The following is a 15,175-nucleotide window of genomic DNA, read 5'->3' as shown; positions in this document are numbered from 1 at the left end:
GCCTTGGCTGATGAAGGCTTCAAGAGGTAGCAACCAGACCCAGGCAGCCTGTATGGAATGCTGAGGAGCTTCAGCAGGTGAAAACAAGCAAGAAGCCTCCATTGGTGCTTGGAAACCTGCTCCCAAAGCCTGGCAGGATTCCCAGATGGCATTGAGTTGGAAGGGATCCTCCAAGGGCATCTTGCCCAACCTCCCCTGCAGGCAGCAGGGACAGCTCCAGCTGGAGCAGGCTGCACAGGGACACAGCAAGGCTGAGCTTGGCTGGCTGCAGGCATGGGGCCTCAAGCACAGCCCTGGGCAGCCTGTGCCAGGGTCTCAGCAGCCTCCCTGTGCACAGCTTCCTCCTGATATCCAACCTAAATCTGCCCTGCTCCAGCTCCAAACCATTGCCTCTCATCCTATCACTCCAAGCCCTTCTGCACAGTCCCTCCCCAGCCTGCCTGTGAGTCCACTTCAGCTACTGAAATGCAGCTCTGAGGTCTCCCCAGAGCCTTCTCCTCTCCAGGCTGAGCTGCTCCAACTCTCTCAGCCTGGATCCATAGCAGAGGAACTCCAAGCTCCAAGCAGTTCTGGCTCTGAGAACCAGCTCTGGAGCCAGCTCCTCTTCCTCCCTTCTGTCACCAGAAGAGGTCCAGCAGCCTCTTGTCCCTCTTCAGCCTTCAGACACTAAAATGCAGCTCTAAGGTCTCCCCAGAGCCTTCTCTTCTCCTGTGACTAAGGACTGGGAAACAAAAGCCCTAGCACACAGGATCCTTGTGTGGTGCTGCTGAACCCCACCTCCTGGATCCAGTCAGCAGATCTCCAGCCTCTCTTTCCTGTCACTTTGGAATTCAAGGCTGAACTTCCCTCTTGGGGCATCCCAAAATGCCAGCTGGGATTTGCTCTTTCCACAGCACAGCTGACTGTGGCCATGCCATACCCCTATGGGCTGAGCAAGCTGAGCATGAGGGAACTGAGCACAGATGCTGGAATGCTGCAGGAGGAGGCAAGGGAGGGCTTGGCCCTGCTGATCCCAGCCAGAGGTTTGGCAGTGAGTCAGGAGGGGACAGCCAGGGTGTCCTGTGGGGTTAGCTGATCACAGCTGACACTTGCTGTCACTTCACATCCTTCATCAGCTCAGCCACAAGGCTGGGGGAGAAGCTGCCTGGCTCCTTCCTAGTCTGCCTCCCTGCTGCATGCTCCAAGAGGAGTGGCTGCCTGCAGCTGCCCCAGGCAAAAGAGGGGTGTGAGCAGAGCCCCTGCACCCCAGTCCTGGCAGTGGGAGTGACACCAGGACATGGATCCTGCCAGGATCCACTGCCCAGGCTCTTCTCTCTCTCTCTCTCAAGTGTCTGCCTGAGAGCCAAATCCACATCCTGGCCTCTGCTACACAAGCTGAGGGGCAAATCCATTTGAAATCAGGACAAAAATCCCTCCTGGGAAGAAAATCCTGCCTGGGAGCAAAAATTCTTCCCAGAACAGAGCTTTTGGGTCACAAGTGCCAGTGGGAAGGGTCTGGTGCAGAGAGAGTTTCTGTCCAGTAGGTCAAGGGAGGTTCTCCTGCCCCTCTACTCTGCCCTGGTCAGACCTCATCTTGAGCACTGCCTTCAGTTTGGGGTTCCCCAGTTGCAGAGGGACAGGGATCTGCTGGAGAGGGTCTAAGGGAGGGCTATGAGGATGATGAGGGGACTGGAGCACTGCCTCTGGGGAGGAGAGGCTGAGGGCCCTGGGGCTGCTTAGGCTGGAGAAGAGAAGACTGAGAGGGGATTTAATCAATGCTTATCAATAGCTGAGGGCTGGGGGTCAGGAGGGGGGGACAGGCTCTGCTCACTGCTCCCTGGGACAGGACAAGCAGCAATGGATGGAAGCTGCAGCACAGGAGGTTCCAGCTCAACACAAGGGGAAACTTCTTGCCTGAAAGGGTCCCAGAGCCCTGGCATAGGCTGCCCAGAGAGGTTGTGGGGTGTCCTTCTGTGGAGCCTTTCCAGGCCTGTCTGGATGTGTTCCTGTGTGCCCTGAGCTAGATTGGATGGCCTTGATCTGGCAGGAGGGGGTTGGACTGGATGAGCTCTTTGGGTCCCTTCCAACCCCTGACATCCTCTGATCCTATCTCCCTGGGTAGACTCCAGAGAACAAAGAGGGGACACAATGATGCAGCAGCAGAGTGGAAAGGCAAAGTGATGAGCAAATGGAAGCTGCATACAGAAAAAGAAGGAACTGCTTTGCACCTCTGGAAGGCACTGAGGAAGGTTGGCTGAGGAAGCCTGGGCAGACACTTGTTGGGGTGCAGGGCAGGAGCCACAAGGCTCTGCAAGGCCTTCCCAGCACCATAGCCATGCTAAGAGGCACTCCCCTCCAGCAGCTGCTGAGCCAGCCCAGCCCCTCTGTGCCTGGATGCCCACTCTGTAGGAGGAGATGCAAAAGGCCACAGCCAGGGACATGTCCTTCTGCTGCTCACAGTTTGCTTGCAGAGGTGACAGAAGTGGGGGCTGGCAGTCAGGACTGAAGCTGAAGAGTGGAGCTGGTGTGGGTCAGGGATTAAATGATTAGAGCTCATTAGGGTTTGAGATGTGAGCAGCACTGGCACAGGAGGAACAGGCAGAGCCTCTTCACCTCCCCCCTGCCTCTGTCCTCCTGCACCAGGAGGGGCAGGACAGGACCTGGCTCCTGCACGGGCTGCAGGCACGGGGAAGTGGCACTCAGAGCAAGGAGGAGGCACAAGAACCTTGCACTGATTGACAGAGAATCATCAACTCCCGTGCAGAGAAGCTATTAAAAGGCAATTCGTGGTGGTGGTAGTCATGGTTTGGGGCAAACACCCACAAACCTGGGAGCCAGAGAGAGGAGGGGAGGGGAGGGGAAAGGAGGGAAGGGAAGGGAAGGGAAGGGAAGGGAAGGGAAGGGAAGGGAAGGGAAGGGAAGGGAAGGGAAGGGAAGGGAAGGGAAGGGAAGGGAAGGGAAGGGAAGGGAAGGGAAGGGAAGGGAAGGGAAGGGAAGGGAAGGGAAGGGAAGGGAAGGGAAGGGAAGGGAAGGGAAGGGAAGGGAAGGGAAGGGAAGGGAAGGGAAGGGAAGGGAAGGGAAGGGAAGGGAAGGGAAGGGAAGGGAAGGGAAGGGAAGGGAAGGGAAGGGAAGGGAAGGGAAGGGAAGGGAAGGGAAGGGAAGGGAAAGAAGGGGAGGCAAGGGAGAGAAGGAGGGGAGGGGAAAGGAAAGGAGGGGAAAGGAAGGGAAAGGAAGGAAGGGAGGGGAAAGGAGGGAAGGGAAAGGAAGGAAGGGAAGGGAAAGGAGGGAAGGGAAGGAAAAGGAGGCAAGGGAAAGGGAAGAGAAAGGAGGGAAGGGCCTTTCCAGGCCTGTCTGGATGTGTTCCTGTGTGTCCTAAGCCAGATTGTATGGTCCTGCTCTGGCAGGGGGGCTGGACTGGATGAGCTCTTTGGGTCCCTTCCAACCCCTGACATCCTGTGAGCCTGTCTCCCTGGGTAGACTCCCAGGGGAAGGGGAAAGAAAAGGAGGGGAAGGGGAAAGAAAGGGAGGGGAAGGGGAAAAGAATGGGAAGGGAAGGGAAGGGAAGGGAAGGGAAGGGAAGGGAAGGGAAGGGAAGGGAAGGGAAGGGAAGGGAAGGGAAGGGAAGGGAAGGGAAGGGAAGGGAAGGGGAAGGGGAAGGAAAGGGAGGAGAAGGGTTCCTGTGGAATTCACTGCTGGCAAACACTGTTGCAAAGCAGCTCGGTGGCAGGAGTGGCAAGGCAAAGAGCAGATGTTAAATGAATGTTAGGTGCCACGAGTGGAAGGCAAATATTTGTCCTCCTCCACCTGAATTCTTATTTGCTTTTAATAAAGCATGGCTGAAGGGCTCAGAGCTCAGACATCCTCCTGCTAGGTGCTGCATGAACAGAGGGAGCCTGACTAGAGGTGGAGGGGAAGGGTTTATTCAGCTAAGGAATTAAACTCCATCTACTTCTGCAATCAGATGAAGTTATCCCTTGCAAATGCCAAGCTCCAAGCTGTACAGCAAACATCCAACAGCTGACCCCAAGCCTGCTTTCGTGTGGAAGCCACATTCTGAGCAGCACTTAGAGGCAAATGCCCTGCTCACATTTCAGCTGCCCCTGTGGGCAGCTGCTGGGGGATGGCAGAGCAAAAGGATTCAACCTTCTCAGTGCCTCGGCAAAGGAAAGGGAAGACAATTAGCTCTGCTACTGATGGAGGCAGTGCTGGGTGAGCTGAAAGGCAGAGCAGATCCAAAGAGAGGTTGGATCAGCAGGATCATAACGCTGGGAGGTGATTGGATTAGTCAGAGGCTCAGATCTAAGCACAGAGATTTGGGGTTAGGATATATTGAAAGGGGGAGGTGGAGGGGAGAGGGAAGAAAAGGATTTTGTACAGAGCAGGATGTGAGGTCTGTAGGAGTGATGTGGGGCTGGGAGCTGGGTTTGTGCAGCCTGAAGAGGAGAAGGCTTCAGGGAGACCTTAGCACAGTGGAGCAGTGCACAGAGGGAGGCTGCCAGGAGGATGGAGACTCCCTTTGACAAGGAGTACCATGGAGAAGACAAGAGGTGATGGGGACAAGTTACTGCTGGGGATGTTCCCAGTGGGCTGCAGAGGAAAATGTTTCCCCATGAGAACAGTTGGACACTGGAAGCATCTCCCAGGGGCAGCAGGGGAGTGCCCTGCACTGGGCAGTTGGAAGGCTCAGCTTGGCAGGCTCTGTGCCAGCTCATTGCAGCTCTGCTGCTACCTAGAAGGGTTGGAGCAGATGATCCTTGGGGTCCCTTCCAGCCTGGCATTCCAGGATCACTTGCAGTTCCTCTGGCACTGCCTGGGCACCAGAAGGAGCTCCCAGTGAGGTCATCTCCCAGGGGCAGCAGTGGAGTGCCCTGCACTGGGCAGTTGGAAGGCTCAGCCTGGCAGGCTCTGTGCCAGCTCACTGCAGCTCCACTGTTACCCAAAGAGGTTGCAGCAGATGATCCTTGGGGTCCCTTCCAGCCTGGCACTCTGTGAAGTGCAGCACTTGCTCAGAGGGCCTGGCTCTGCCAGCAGCCATCCCATGGGAGCAGGCAGGAGCCAAGTGAAGGCAGCAGCCAGGCTGTCAATTCACCATCCCTGCTGCAGCTGGGTGCAGAGGGAGCTCAGCTCCCTCCTTGTGTCACCTGCTTGTCACCAGAGGCTGAGGAAATGCAAGAGGGAGGTAGGATCAGAGGATGGTTAAGGCTGATCTCAGATGGAGCCCAACCTTCCACCCAACACCTCCATGACCTCCTGAAGAGGCACAGGCAGCAGCAGCAGCAGCTGAGAACTGCTTCTGCTGTGGTTACTGCCAGCACCTCCTCAGCCAGCTCTGCCAGCTGCTGCTGCCTTGGCACAGGCTCCCCAGTGCTGGGGGAGGACAGGTTTAGTTAAAGCCACTGGGGCTTGGCCTGTTCACTGCATCAGCTGGTTGTGGAGTGTCAGATGCCAAGGCAGCAGCTGGCATTTTTCACCAGCATGAGCAGTGGGCACAATCCTGCATGGGTCAAGAGGGAATTGCCAGCATTTTCCTAACTCCTGAGCTTTCCTCCTCCTCCTCACTGCCTGCAGACACTGGCTCCTGCCTAGACCTGAGTGGGGAGAGGCTGTTCCTCGCTGCTGGCTGTTACACACCTGCCTTGCCCTCCATGCCCAGGAGGTCACAGCACAGATCATTGACTCTGGGCTGGCATGCAATAAAACAGAGGGAATCTACCCCAGAAGCAGCTTTGCTTTCCTGGAGAGGGAAACAAAACAGCTCCTCAAACACTCTGCTTTCCCTTGGTCTTCCACCAGCTCCCCACTGCCAAAGAGCCTCTTAGAATCACAGACTCAGTCAGGGTTGGAAGGGAGCACAAGGAGCAGCCAGTTCCAACCCCCCCTGCCATGCCCAGGGACACCCTACCCTAGAGCAGGCTGCACACAGCCTCAGCCAGCCTGGCCTCAAACACCTCCAGCCATGGGGCCTCAGCCACCTCCCTGGGCAACCCATTCCAGCCTCTCACCACTCTCCTGCTCAACAACTTCCTCCTCACCTCCAGCCTCACTCTCCCCACCTCCAGCTCTGCTCCATTCCCCCAGCTCCTGACACTCCCTCACAGCCTCAAAAGTCCCTCCCCAGCTTTTTTGGAGCCCCCTTCAGACCCTGCAAGGCCACAAGAAGGTCCCCTGGGAGCCTCCTCTGCTCCAGCCTGCACAGCCCCAACTCTTTCAGGCTGTGCTCACAGCAGAGCTGCTGCAGCCTCTGAGCATCCTCCTGGCCCTGCTCTGGACACTCTCCAGCATCTCCACAGCCCTCTTGTCCCAGGGGCTCCAGAGCTGGATGCAGTACTCCAGGTGGGGTCTCAGCAGAGCAGAGCAGAGCAGAGCAGAGCAGAGCAGAGCAGAGGGGGAGAATCCCCTCCCTGGCCCTGCTGGCCACACTGCTGCTGCTGCAGCCCAGGCTCTGCTTGGCTCTCTGGGCTGCAAGTGCACACTGCTGGCTCCTGCTGAGCTTCTCCTCCAGCAGCACCCCCAAGTCCCTCTCCTCAGGGCTGCTCTCAGCCACTCACTGCCCAGCCTGGATTTGTGCTTGGCATTGCCTCCACCCAGCTGCAGGACCTTGCACTTGCTCTTGCTGACCCTCCTGAGCTTGGCTTGTGCCCACCTCTGCAGCCTGTGCAGGTCCCTCTGGATGGATCCTGCCCTCCAGCCTGGCTGCTGCACCACACAGCTTGGTGTGGGCAGCAAACCTGCTGAGGCTGCACTCAGTGCCTCTGCCCATGGCACCCACAGAGATGCTGAACAAGACTGGTGCCAGGGCTGATCCCTGAGGCACTCTGCTTGTCCCTGGCCTCCACTTTGCCATGGAGCCATTTGCAGCCACTCTCCTCTCCTTGGCTGGGATGCCTCCCTCTCGTTCTCAGTGGAGCTCAGCAAGCAGCACCAAGCAGCAGCAGGAGGACAGAGAAGATGTCAGTCTGACAACCTCCCTCTGGCTCATTGCTTCTGGCATCTCAGAGGACAAAGGGAGGCACTGGGCTGTGCAGATTTCACTCAGACATTGATTTCTGTGCAAGAGAAGTGCTTTGGGAGCCAACCTGTCTCCAAGCACCTTTCTGACACGGTCCTGGGCTTGCCTCTCAGCGACCTGATGGGGGCAGGTGGCTGGCAGCAGTGAGAAGGAAATAGACAACCTGGCACCGACTGCAGGCAGGAAAAATACCCTGGGGAAAGGAGGTAGAGGCTGCCCCGAGCCTGCTGGAGACACAGCAGCCATCAGCACCTCGCTGCTGGGGGCTTTTGCTGCTCTTCTCCTGTTAGGCTTACCCAAAGTTCAGTCACTGAGGTGATCAGGAGTCTTGAGCTGAGCAGCAGAACTGTCCCTGGGCTTCATAGCAAAGCCAAAAGCCAGCTGAGAGCAGCCCAGATCACAGCAGTGCTGCCAGCCCTGGGGCAGCTGTGGCAGCCACTGCTTGGGCATGGCAGCAGGGCACAGCTCCCATGGCCCCAGCCCTCAGCTCCTGCTTTTATCAGCCTGCTCCAGGCTGACCTCCAGGCTCCCTCTCCCACACACACCACAGCTGGGGCAAAACCTTAGGGACTTTCTCAGTGCTTTGTGAAGATGCTGAAGCTGACCTCATGTTCTGGCAGCCAGGACCAGAGGAGCTCTGAAGGCCACAAAGCTCTACCAAGCAGACAGCAGATGATGCAGTGATGCTCAGCTGGACACAGACTCCAGCTCAGGATCAGACCTGTGCAGATTGCCTGCCTGAGGGTGTCTGCAATCAGGGTGGAAGCCAAAAAGAGGCTTAGAGCTTTCTTAGGGAAGTGAAAGGACATCTGCACTGAATCAAAGCAGCTCTGACATAGCACAGAGCCAAGAGGAGCAGAGGGCAGACCCAGGATACTAAATGCCCTCAACTTATGCCAGGGGAGTTTGGGTTGGAGATAAGGGGAAAAAAAAACCTTCTTTGCTGCAAGAGTGGTCAGGGATTGGCACAGGCTGCCCAGGGAGGTGGTGGAGTCCTCATCTCAGGGGGTGGTCAAGAAACCTGTGGCTGTGGGAATTCAGAAGATGCAGGTTTCAGAAGGTGCAGGGTTCTGCACTTTGGCCACAGCAACCCCAAGCAGCACTGCAGGTTGGGGACAGAGTGGCTGAGAGCAGCCAGGCAGAGAGGGAGCTGGGGGTGCTGGGAGAGAGGAGCTGCAGAGGAGGCAGCAGTGCCCAGGTGGGCAGCAGAGCCAATGGCATCCTGGGCTGGCTCAGGAGCAGTGTGGGCAGCAGGACAAGGGAGGTTCTTGTGCCCCTGTGCTCAGCACTGCTCAGGCCACCCCTGGAGTGCTGTGTCCAGTTCTGGGCTCCTCCATTCAAGAGAGATGTTGAGATGCTGGAAGGTGTTTGGAGAAGGGCAGCAAGGCTGGGGAGGGGCCTGGAGCACAGCCCTGTGAGGAGAGGCTGAGGGAGCTGGGGGGGTGCAGCCTGCAGCAGAGGAGGCTCAGGGCAGAGCTGATTGCTGCCTGCAGCTGCCTGCAGGGAGGCTGTAGCCAGGTGGGGTTGGGCTCTGCTACCAGGCAGCCAGGGACAGAAGAAGGGGACACAGCCTCAAGCTGTGCCAGGGGAGGTTCAGGCTGGATGTGAGGAGGAAGTTGTTGTCAGAGAGAGTGATTGGCATTGGAATGGGCTGCCCAGGGAGGTGGTGGAGTGGCTGTGGCTGGAGGTGCAGCCAAGCCTGGCTGGGGCACTTAGTGCCATGGAGCTTGGAGCTCTCTTCCAATTTGCTTGACTCTCTAAGTCTATGAGATGGTTAAGAGTGCAGGGGCAGTGCACTTACCCTCCTGAGCCATGGTGCCAGCTGCAGAAGAAAGAACAATCAGTGTTAGCTCATTTAGGCACTGGGATCATCACTGGGCTGCAGCAGCAGCAGTGTGGCCAGCAGGACAAGAGAGCTGATTCTGCTCCTTCTGCTCTGGTGAGACCTCTCCTGGAGTGTTCTCTTCAGCTCTGGTCCCCCCAGCACAAAAAGCACAGGCCAGGAGGCACCACACCCAGCGCTGCTGGCAGCTGTAGCACTGCTGGCACCACGCACAGCACTGCAGGCACCATGCACAGCACTGTTGGCAGCTGTAGCACTGCTGGCACCATGCACAGCACCACTGGCACCACGCACAGCACTGCAGACACCAGACACAGCTCTGCAGGCAGCTGTAGCACTGCTGGCACCACACAGCACTGCTGACACCACACCCAGCACTGCTGGCAGCTGTAGCACCACTGGCATCACACAGCACCACAGGCACCATGCACAGCACCACTGGCACCATGCACAGCACCACTGGCAGCTGTAGCACCGCTGGCACCACACAGCACCGCAGGCACCATGCACAGCACCACTGGCAGCTGTAGCACCACTGGCACCATGCACAGCACCGCTGGCAGCTGTAGCACCACTGGCACCATGCACAGCACCGCAGACACCATGCACAGCACCACTGGCACCACACAGCACCGCAGGCACCATGCACAGCACCACTGGCACCATGCACAGCACCACTGGCAGCTGTAGCACCACTGGCAGCATGCACAGCACCCCTGGCAGCTGTAGCACCACTGGCATCATGCACAGCACCGCTGGCACCACATAGCACCGCAGGCACCACACCCAGCACTGCTGGCACCACACCCAGCACTGTGTCCTTGCTGTGCTGGTCTGCCCTTGACCTGCCTGTAAATCCATATCTGGATTAGCTCAGCTGTGCTAAAAACCTGCGTGGGCTCTGTATGGGAATTAAAGTGGCTTTACTGCAGGTCGTTTGCAAGGAGTTTGTCCCCTCTCACTCTCTACCCACATCTGCGTGCAAAGGCTCAGCTGAGCCCAAGAATGGTTTGCTTCTGGTGGAGAGCCTGAGGGAGCTGAGGCTCTTTAGCATGGAGGAGGCTGAGAGGTGAGCTCAGCAGTGGCTCTAAAGCTGCGCAGGTGAGTGGCAGGAGGCTGGAGCCAGGCTCTGCTGGGTGATGCCCAGTGCCAGCACAAGGGGCAGTGGTGGGAGCTGAGGTTCCATGAAGTTCCATGTTAACAGGAGGAGGAATTCTCTCCCTGTGAGGGTGACAGAAGCCTGGCACAGGCTGCCCAGGGGGGCTGTGGAGTCTCCTCTGGATATATCCAAAACCCACCTGGATGTGTTCCTGTGTGATCTGGTCTAGAAGACGCTGCTTTGGCAGGGGGGTTGGACTGGCTGAGCCTTGGAAGTCCCTTCCAGCCCCTGACCTGGTGTGATTCTGTGAAGTGTACAGAGGCAGAGAACCTCCACAAGGCCACAAGAACACTCAGGGGGGGAAAGACCTTCAGAATCCCCAAGCCCAACCACCAGTGTGCAGCTAGATGCCATTTTTGTCCTGCCCTCATCATCCCTTCCTTCTGCCTCCACAGGAAGAGGCAGGTGCTTGGATAGAGGCAGTAAAAAGCTCTCTCCCTTCTCCAGGCAGCTCTTTAAGGTGCTCCTTTCTCCTCTCCTGAGCAACTGTCAGCAGTAAAAGTGCTGCTTTAAAGCAGCACAGAGAGACTAACAGGCCACCCTGATGGCCACCCTAATGCTGCCAGGTGATGCCAGCTCTGTCTGTGGAGAGATGAAGATTATGTTTAGGCTGGCAAACTCAAGACTCTCAAGAGATAGGAAAGAACAGAGCTGGCCAGGAGTGGTTTGGCTTTGTTAGCATGAGGACCAGCCACAACCTCTGACTGCAGGAGCACAACTTCTGCTGTGATTTAGTTTCCCTCTTGCATGCCAAATATTGGGAACTTTTCTTTCTTTGGGTTCCCAAAGGAAAATTTCCTCCTTTCAGAACAGAAGCTCCAAAGCTTTTCATCTGCAGAACCTGCAGGCACAACCCTTTCACCCTCCTGAGGATCATCAGCTTGGGATGGGTTATGTTGGAAGGGACCTTTGAGATCATCTAATGCCAACTCCATGCCTATGATGGGCAAGGACACCTCTCACCTCCTCATCCAACCTGGCATTGAGCACCTCCCTGGGCAACCTGTGCCATTGTCTCACCACCCTCAACCTGTGCCAGTGTCTCCTCACCCTCCCTCTCTGTGCTCCACAACTTCTCTGGCCAACCTGTGCCAGTCTCTCCTCACCCTCCCTGCCAAGAATTTCTTGCTGCAAAGAGTTGCTCACCCTGCTCACAAACCCATTCCACTCCTTTTCTACCTTGAAGCCCCTTTGCCACGCTCCTGCTTTTCTCTCTTCATTTTCACTCCCCCTTCCCCTCCCTCCTCCCTTCCCCACCCCCCTCCCTTCCCCTTCCTCCTCCCTTCCCCACCCTGCATTTCCTGCACCTCTCTGCCCTTTCTAGATGGTTTTCCTTATCAAAGGGCACTTGGACCATGCCATCCTTTTCTTTCCTCTTTTCAGTTTCACCTCCTCTTCCCTTCCCCTTCCCCTCCTTCCTCCCTTCCCCTTCCCCTCCTTCCTCCCTTCCCCACCCTCCTCCCTCCCCACCCTGCATTTCCTGCACCTCTCTGCCCTTTCTAGATGGTTTTCCTCTACCAAAGGGCACTTGGACCATGCCACCCTCCTGCTTTTCTCTTTTCACTTTCACCTCCTCCCTTCCCCTTCTTCCTCCCTTCCCCACCCTCTCCCCTTCCCCTCCCTCCTCCCTTCCCCATCCTCTCCCCTTCCCCACCCTGCCTTTCCTGCACCTCTCTGCCCTTTCTAGATGGTTTTCCTTTACCAAAGGGCACTTGGACCATGCCCCCCTCCTGCTTTTCTCTTTTTACTTTCACCTCCTCTTCCTCCCTTCCCCTTCCTCCTCCCTCCCCTCCCTCCTCCCCTCCCCACCCTGCCTTTCCTGCACCTCTCTGCCCTTTCTAGATGGTTTTCTTTTACCAAAGGGCACTTGGACCATGCCACTCCCCTGCTTTTCTCTTTTCACTTCCACCTCCTCTTCCTCCCTTCCCCTTCCTCCTCCCTTCCCCACCCTGCCTTTCCTGCACCTCTCTGCCCTTTCTAGATGGTTTTCCTTTACCAAAGGGCACTTGGACCATGCCACCCTCCTGCTTTTCTCTTTACACTTCCACCTCCTCCTCCTCCCTCCTCCTCCTCCTCCTCCTCCCTTCCCCTTCCCCACCCTCTCCCCTTCCCCACCCTTCATTCCCTGCACCTCTCTGCCTCTTTTAGATGCTTCTCCATTCTCAAAGGCCAACAGGAGAAAAGGTGCAGGGGGTGATGGATTGGGGGGGGGAAGAAAGAAAACTGTTGCTGCATTTAGCATCGACTTTTTTTCCCCTCTCCCCCTACCCCCCCTCCTCCACTCTGAGTCACCGAAGCTACCATTTAATTAATTCCTGACACTTTGACAGTTCCTAAGACGACATTTGTGGAGCTATCAAGAGCTGCTGCTGGCGCTGTCAGACAGACACTTTTTGAATTATCAGCTATTAAGGGCCCATAGGCAACAAATTTCCAAGGATTATTATCCAAATTGCTCTCTGAATGAGAGCAGCTCACAAAAGCTCAGAGCCTCACAAAGGAGCTTTTGTTCCTCCGGGAATTGGATATTTGCAAATGTTTTGCTGTTTTGATCTCTTCCTCAGGTTCCTAAATCCAGTTCTCTTCTTTTTTTTTTTTAGGGGGGGGGAGGCTTTTAGGAAGGGAATTAAATGGTCTGGGTTTGGAGGGAGGTATTGGGTAAAGGGAAAGGGGGGGTAGGGGTGGGATGAGCCTGGTCAGGATTTGGGAACTGATAGGAGTCGTCTTGGAAAGCTGATTTGAGTTGCTCCAGGGTGCTCAAAGGGCTCATGCAACCTGGCATTGGGCACCTCCCTGGGCAACCTGTGCCAGTGTCTCCTCAGCCTCACTGTCTGTGCTCCACAACCTCCCTGGCCAACCTGTGCCAGTGTCTCTTCACCCTCCCTCTCTGTGCTCCACAACCTCCCTGGGCAAACCTGTGCCAGTGTCTCCTCACCCTCCCTCTCTGTGCTCCACAACCTCCCTGGGCAAACCTGTGCCAGTGTCTCCTCACCCTCCCTCTCTGTGCTCCACAACCTCCCTGGCCAACCTGTGCCAGTGTCTCCTCACTGGACATGAGGAAGGAGCTCAAAGATGCAGGGAATGGATTGGAAGACACCTTAAAGCTCAGCCAGTGTCAACCCCTTGCCATGGACAGGGACACCTCCACCAGCACAGGTTGCTCAAGGGCTCATCCAGCCTGACCCTGATCACTTCCAGGGTGTTCAGAGAAGGAATCACAGAATGGTTTAGGTTGGAAGAGACCTCAAAGATCGTCCAGTTCCAACCCCCCTGCTTAGAACAAGTTGCTCAAGGTCTAATCCATCCTGGCTTTGAACACCTCCAGGGAGGTTGTGGAGCACAGAAGCACAGAATATGATCTTGGATCACATTCTGTGCTTCTGTGCTCCACAACCTCCCTGAGCAACCTGTGCCAGTGTCTCCTCACCCTCCCTCTCTCTGCTCCACAACCTCCCTGGCCAACCTGTGCCAGTGTCTCCTCACCCTCCCTCTCTGTGCTCCACAACCTCCCTGGGCAACCTGTGCCAGTGTCTCCTCACCTTCCCTCTCTATGCTCCACAACCTCCCTGGGCAACCTGTGCCAGTGTCTCCTCACCCTCCCTCTCTCTGCTCCACAACCTCCCTGGGCAACCTGTGCCAGTGCACACAGGGGCAGCAGGCTCCAGAGAACCCCAACATGCAGCCCTTGTGCAACTGCTCCACCTATGTTTGATGTTGCCCTTTATCCCTTCTCCCTCTCTGCCTCAGGGTGGAGCTGGAACCTGGCACCTTTCCCTCCATGGATCCCCTAAACCTCTCCTGGTACAACGGTGCCATCGAGGACAGGAACTGGAGCAAGCCACTCAACGAGTCCAATGCTGCCCAGAAGCCTCACTACAACTACTATGCCATGCTGCTCACCCTCCTCATCTTCGTCATCGTCTTTGGCAACGTGCTGGTGTGCATGGCTGTGTCCAGGGAGAAAGCCCTTCAGACCACCACCAACTACCTGATCGTCAGCTTGGCAGTGGCAGACCTCTTGGTAGCAACTTTGGTCATGCCTTGGGTGCTCTACTTGGAGGTAGGTGACCCAGAGCCCTCTGGCAGGACCGAAGGCTCAGGTGGAGTGGGCAGAGGGAAGGGCAGTAGCTCTGTTGGGACCCTCTTGGGTTCTCTGTTGGGACCATCTTGGGTTCTATTTTGGGACCCTCTTGGGTTCTCTGTTGAGATCCTCCTGGTCTCTCTCTTGAGACCCTCCTGGGCTCTCTCTTGAGATCCTCTTGGGTTCTCTGTTGAGACCCTAGTGGATTCTCTGCTGGGACACTCCTGGGCTCTTTCTTGAGGTCCTCTTGGGTTCTCTGTTGAGACCCTCCTGGATTCTCTGCTGGGACACTCCTGGGCTCTTTCTTGAGGTCCTCTTGGGTTCTCTGTTGAGATCCTCCTGGGTTCTCTGCTGGGACACTCCTGGGCTCTCTCTTGAGGTCCTCTTGGGTTCTCTCTTGAGACCCCGCCTGGATGTCCCCAAAGAATCACGGAATCAGGCAGGTTGGAAGAGAGCTCCAAGCTCAGCCAGCCCAACCTAGCACCCAGCCCTGCCCAACCAACCACACCATGGCACTAAGTGCCCCAGCCAGGCTTGGCTGCAACACCTCCAGCCACAGCCACTCCACCACCTCCCTGGGCAGCCCATTCCAATGCCAATCACTCTCTGTGAAGAACTTCCTCCTCACATCCAGCCTAGACCTACCCTGGCACAACTTGACACTGTGTCCCCTTGTTCTATTGCTGGTTACCTGGGAGAAGAGGCCACCCCCACCTGGCTACAATGTCCCTTCAGGTAGTTGTAGACAGTAATAAGATCACCCCTGAGCCTCCTCTGCTGCAGGCTGCACACCCCCAGCTCCCTCAGCCTCTCCTCATAGGGTTTGTGTTCCAGGCCCCTCCCCAGCTTTGTTGCCCTTCTCTGGACACCTTCCAGCACCTCAGCATCTCTCTGCAATTCAGGAGCCCAGAACTGGACACAGCACTCCAGGGGTGGCCTGAGCAGTGCTGAGCACAGGGGCAGAAGAACCTCCCTTGTCCTGCTGCCCACACTGCTCCTGAGCCAGCCCAGGATGCCACTGGCTCTGCTGCCCACCTGGGCACTGCTGCCTCCTCTGCAGCTCCTCTCTGCCAGCACCCCCAGCTCCCTCTCTGCCTGGCTGCT

General features: G+C 56.8%; 1 protein-coding gene across 4 annotated transcripts in view; it reads left to right on the top strand.

Moving 5' to 3' along the window:
* DRD2 (dopamine receptor D2) overlaps nt 1-15,175 on the top strand; it is a 50,449-nt gene that overhangs the window by 16,341 nt on the left and 18,933 nt on the right. For all 4 annotated transcript variants that reach the window (XM_064172997.1, XM_064172996.1, XM_064172994.1 and 1 more), the window contains one exon: nt 13,738-14,050. In XM_064172997.1, coding sequence (XP_064029067.1) covers nt 13,769-14,050 — 282 coding nt within the window. In that variant the 5' untranslated portion in view covers nt 13,738-13,768. The remainder of the gene's footprint in view (nt 1-13,737; nt 14,051-15,175) is intronic.

Source organism: Pogoniulus pusillus, chromosome 38 (genome assembly GCF_015220805.1).
Source record: "Pogoniulus pusillus isolate bPogPus1 chromosome 38, bPogPus1.pri, whole genome shotgun sequence".
Classification (NCBI taxonomy): domain Eukaryota; kingdom Metazoa; phylum Chordata; class Aves; order Piciformes; family Lybiidae; genus Pogoniulus; species Pogoniulus pusillus.
Note: the sequence above shows the minus strand (reverse complement) of the source record. Positions and strands in the feature narration are given on the sequence as shown.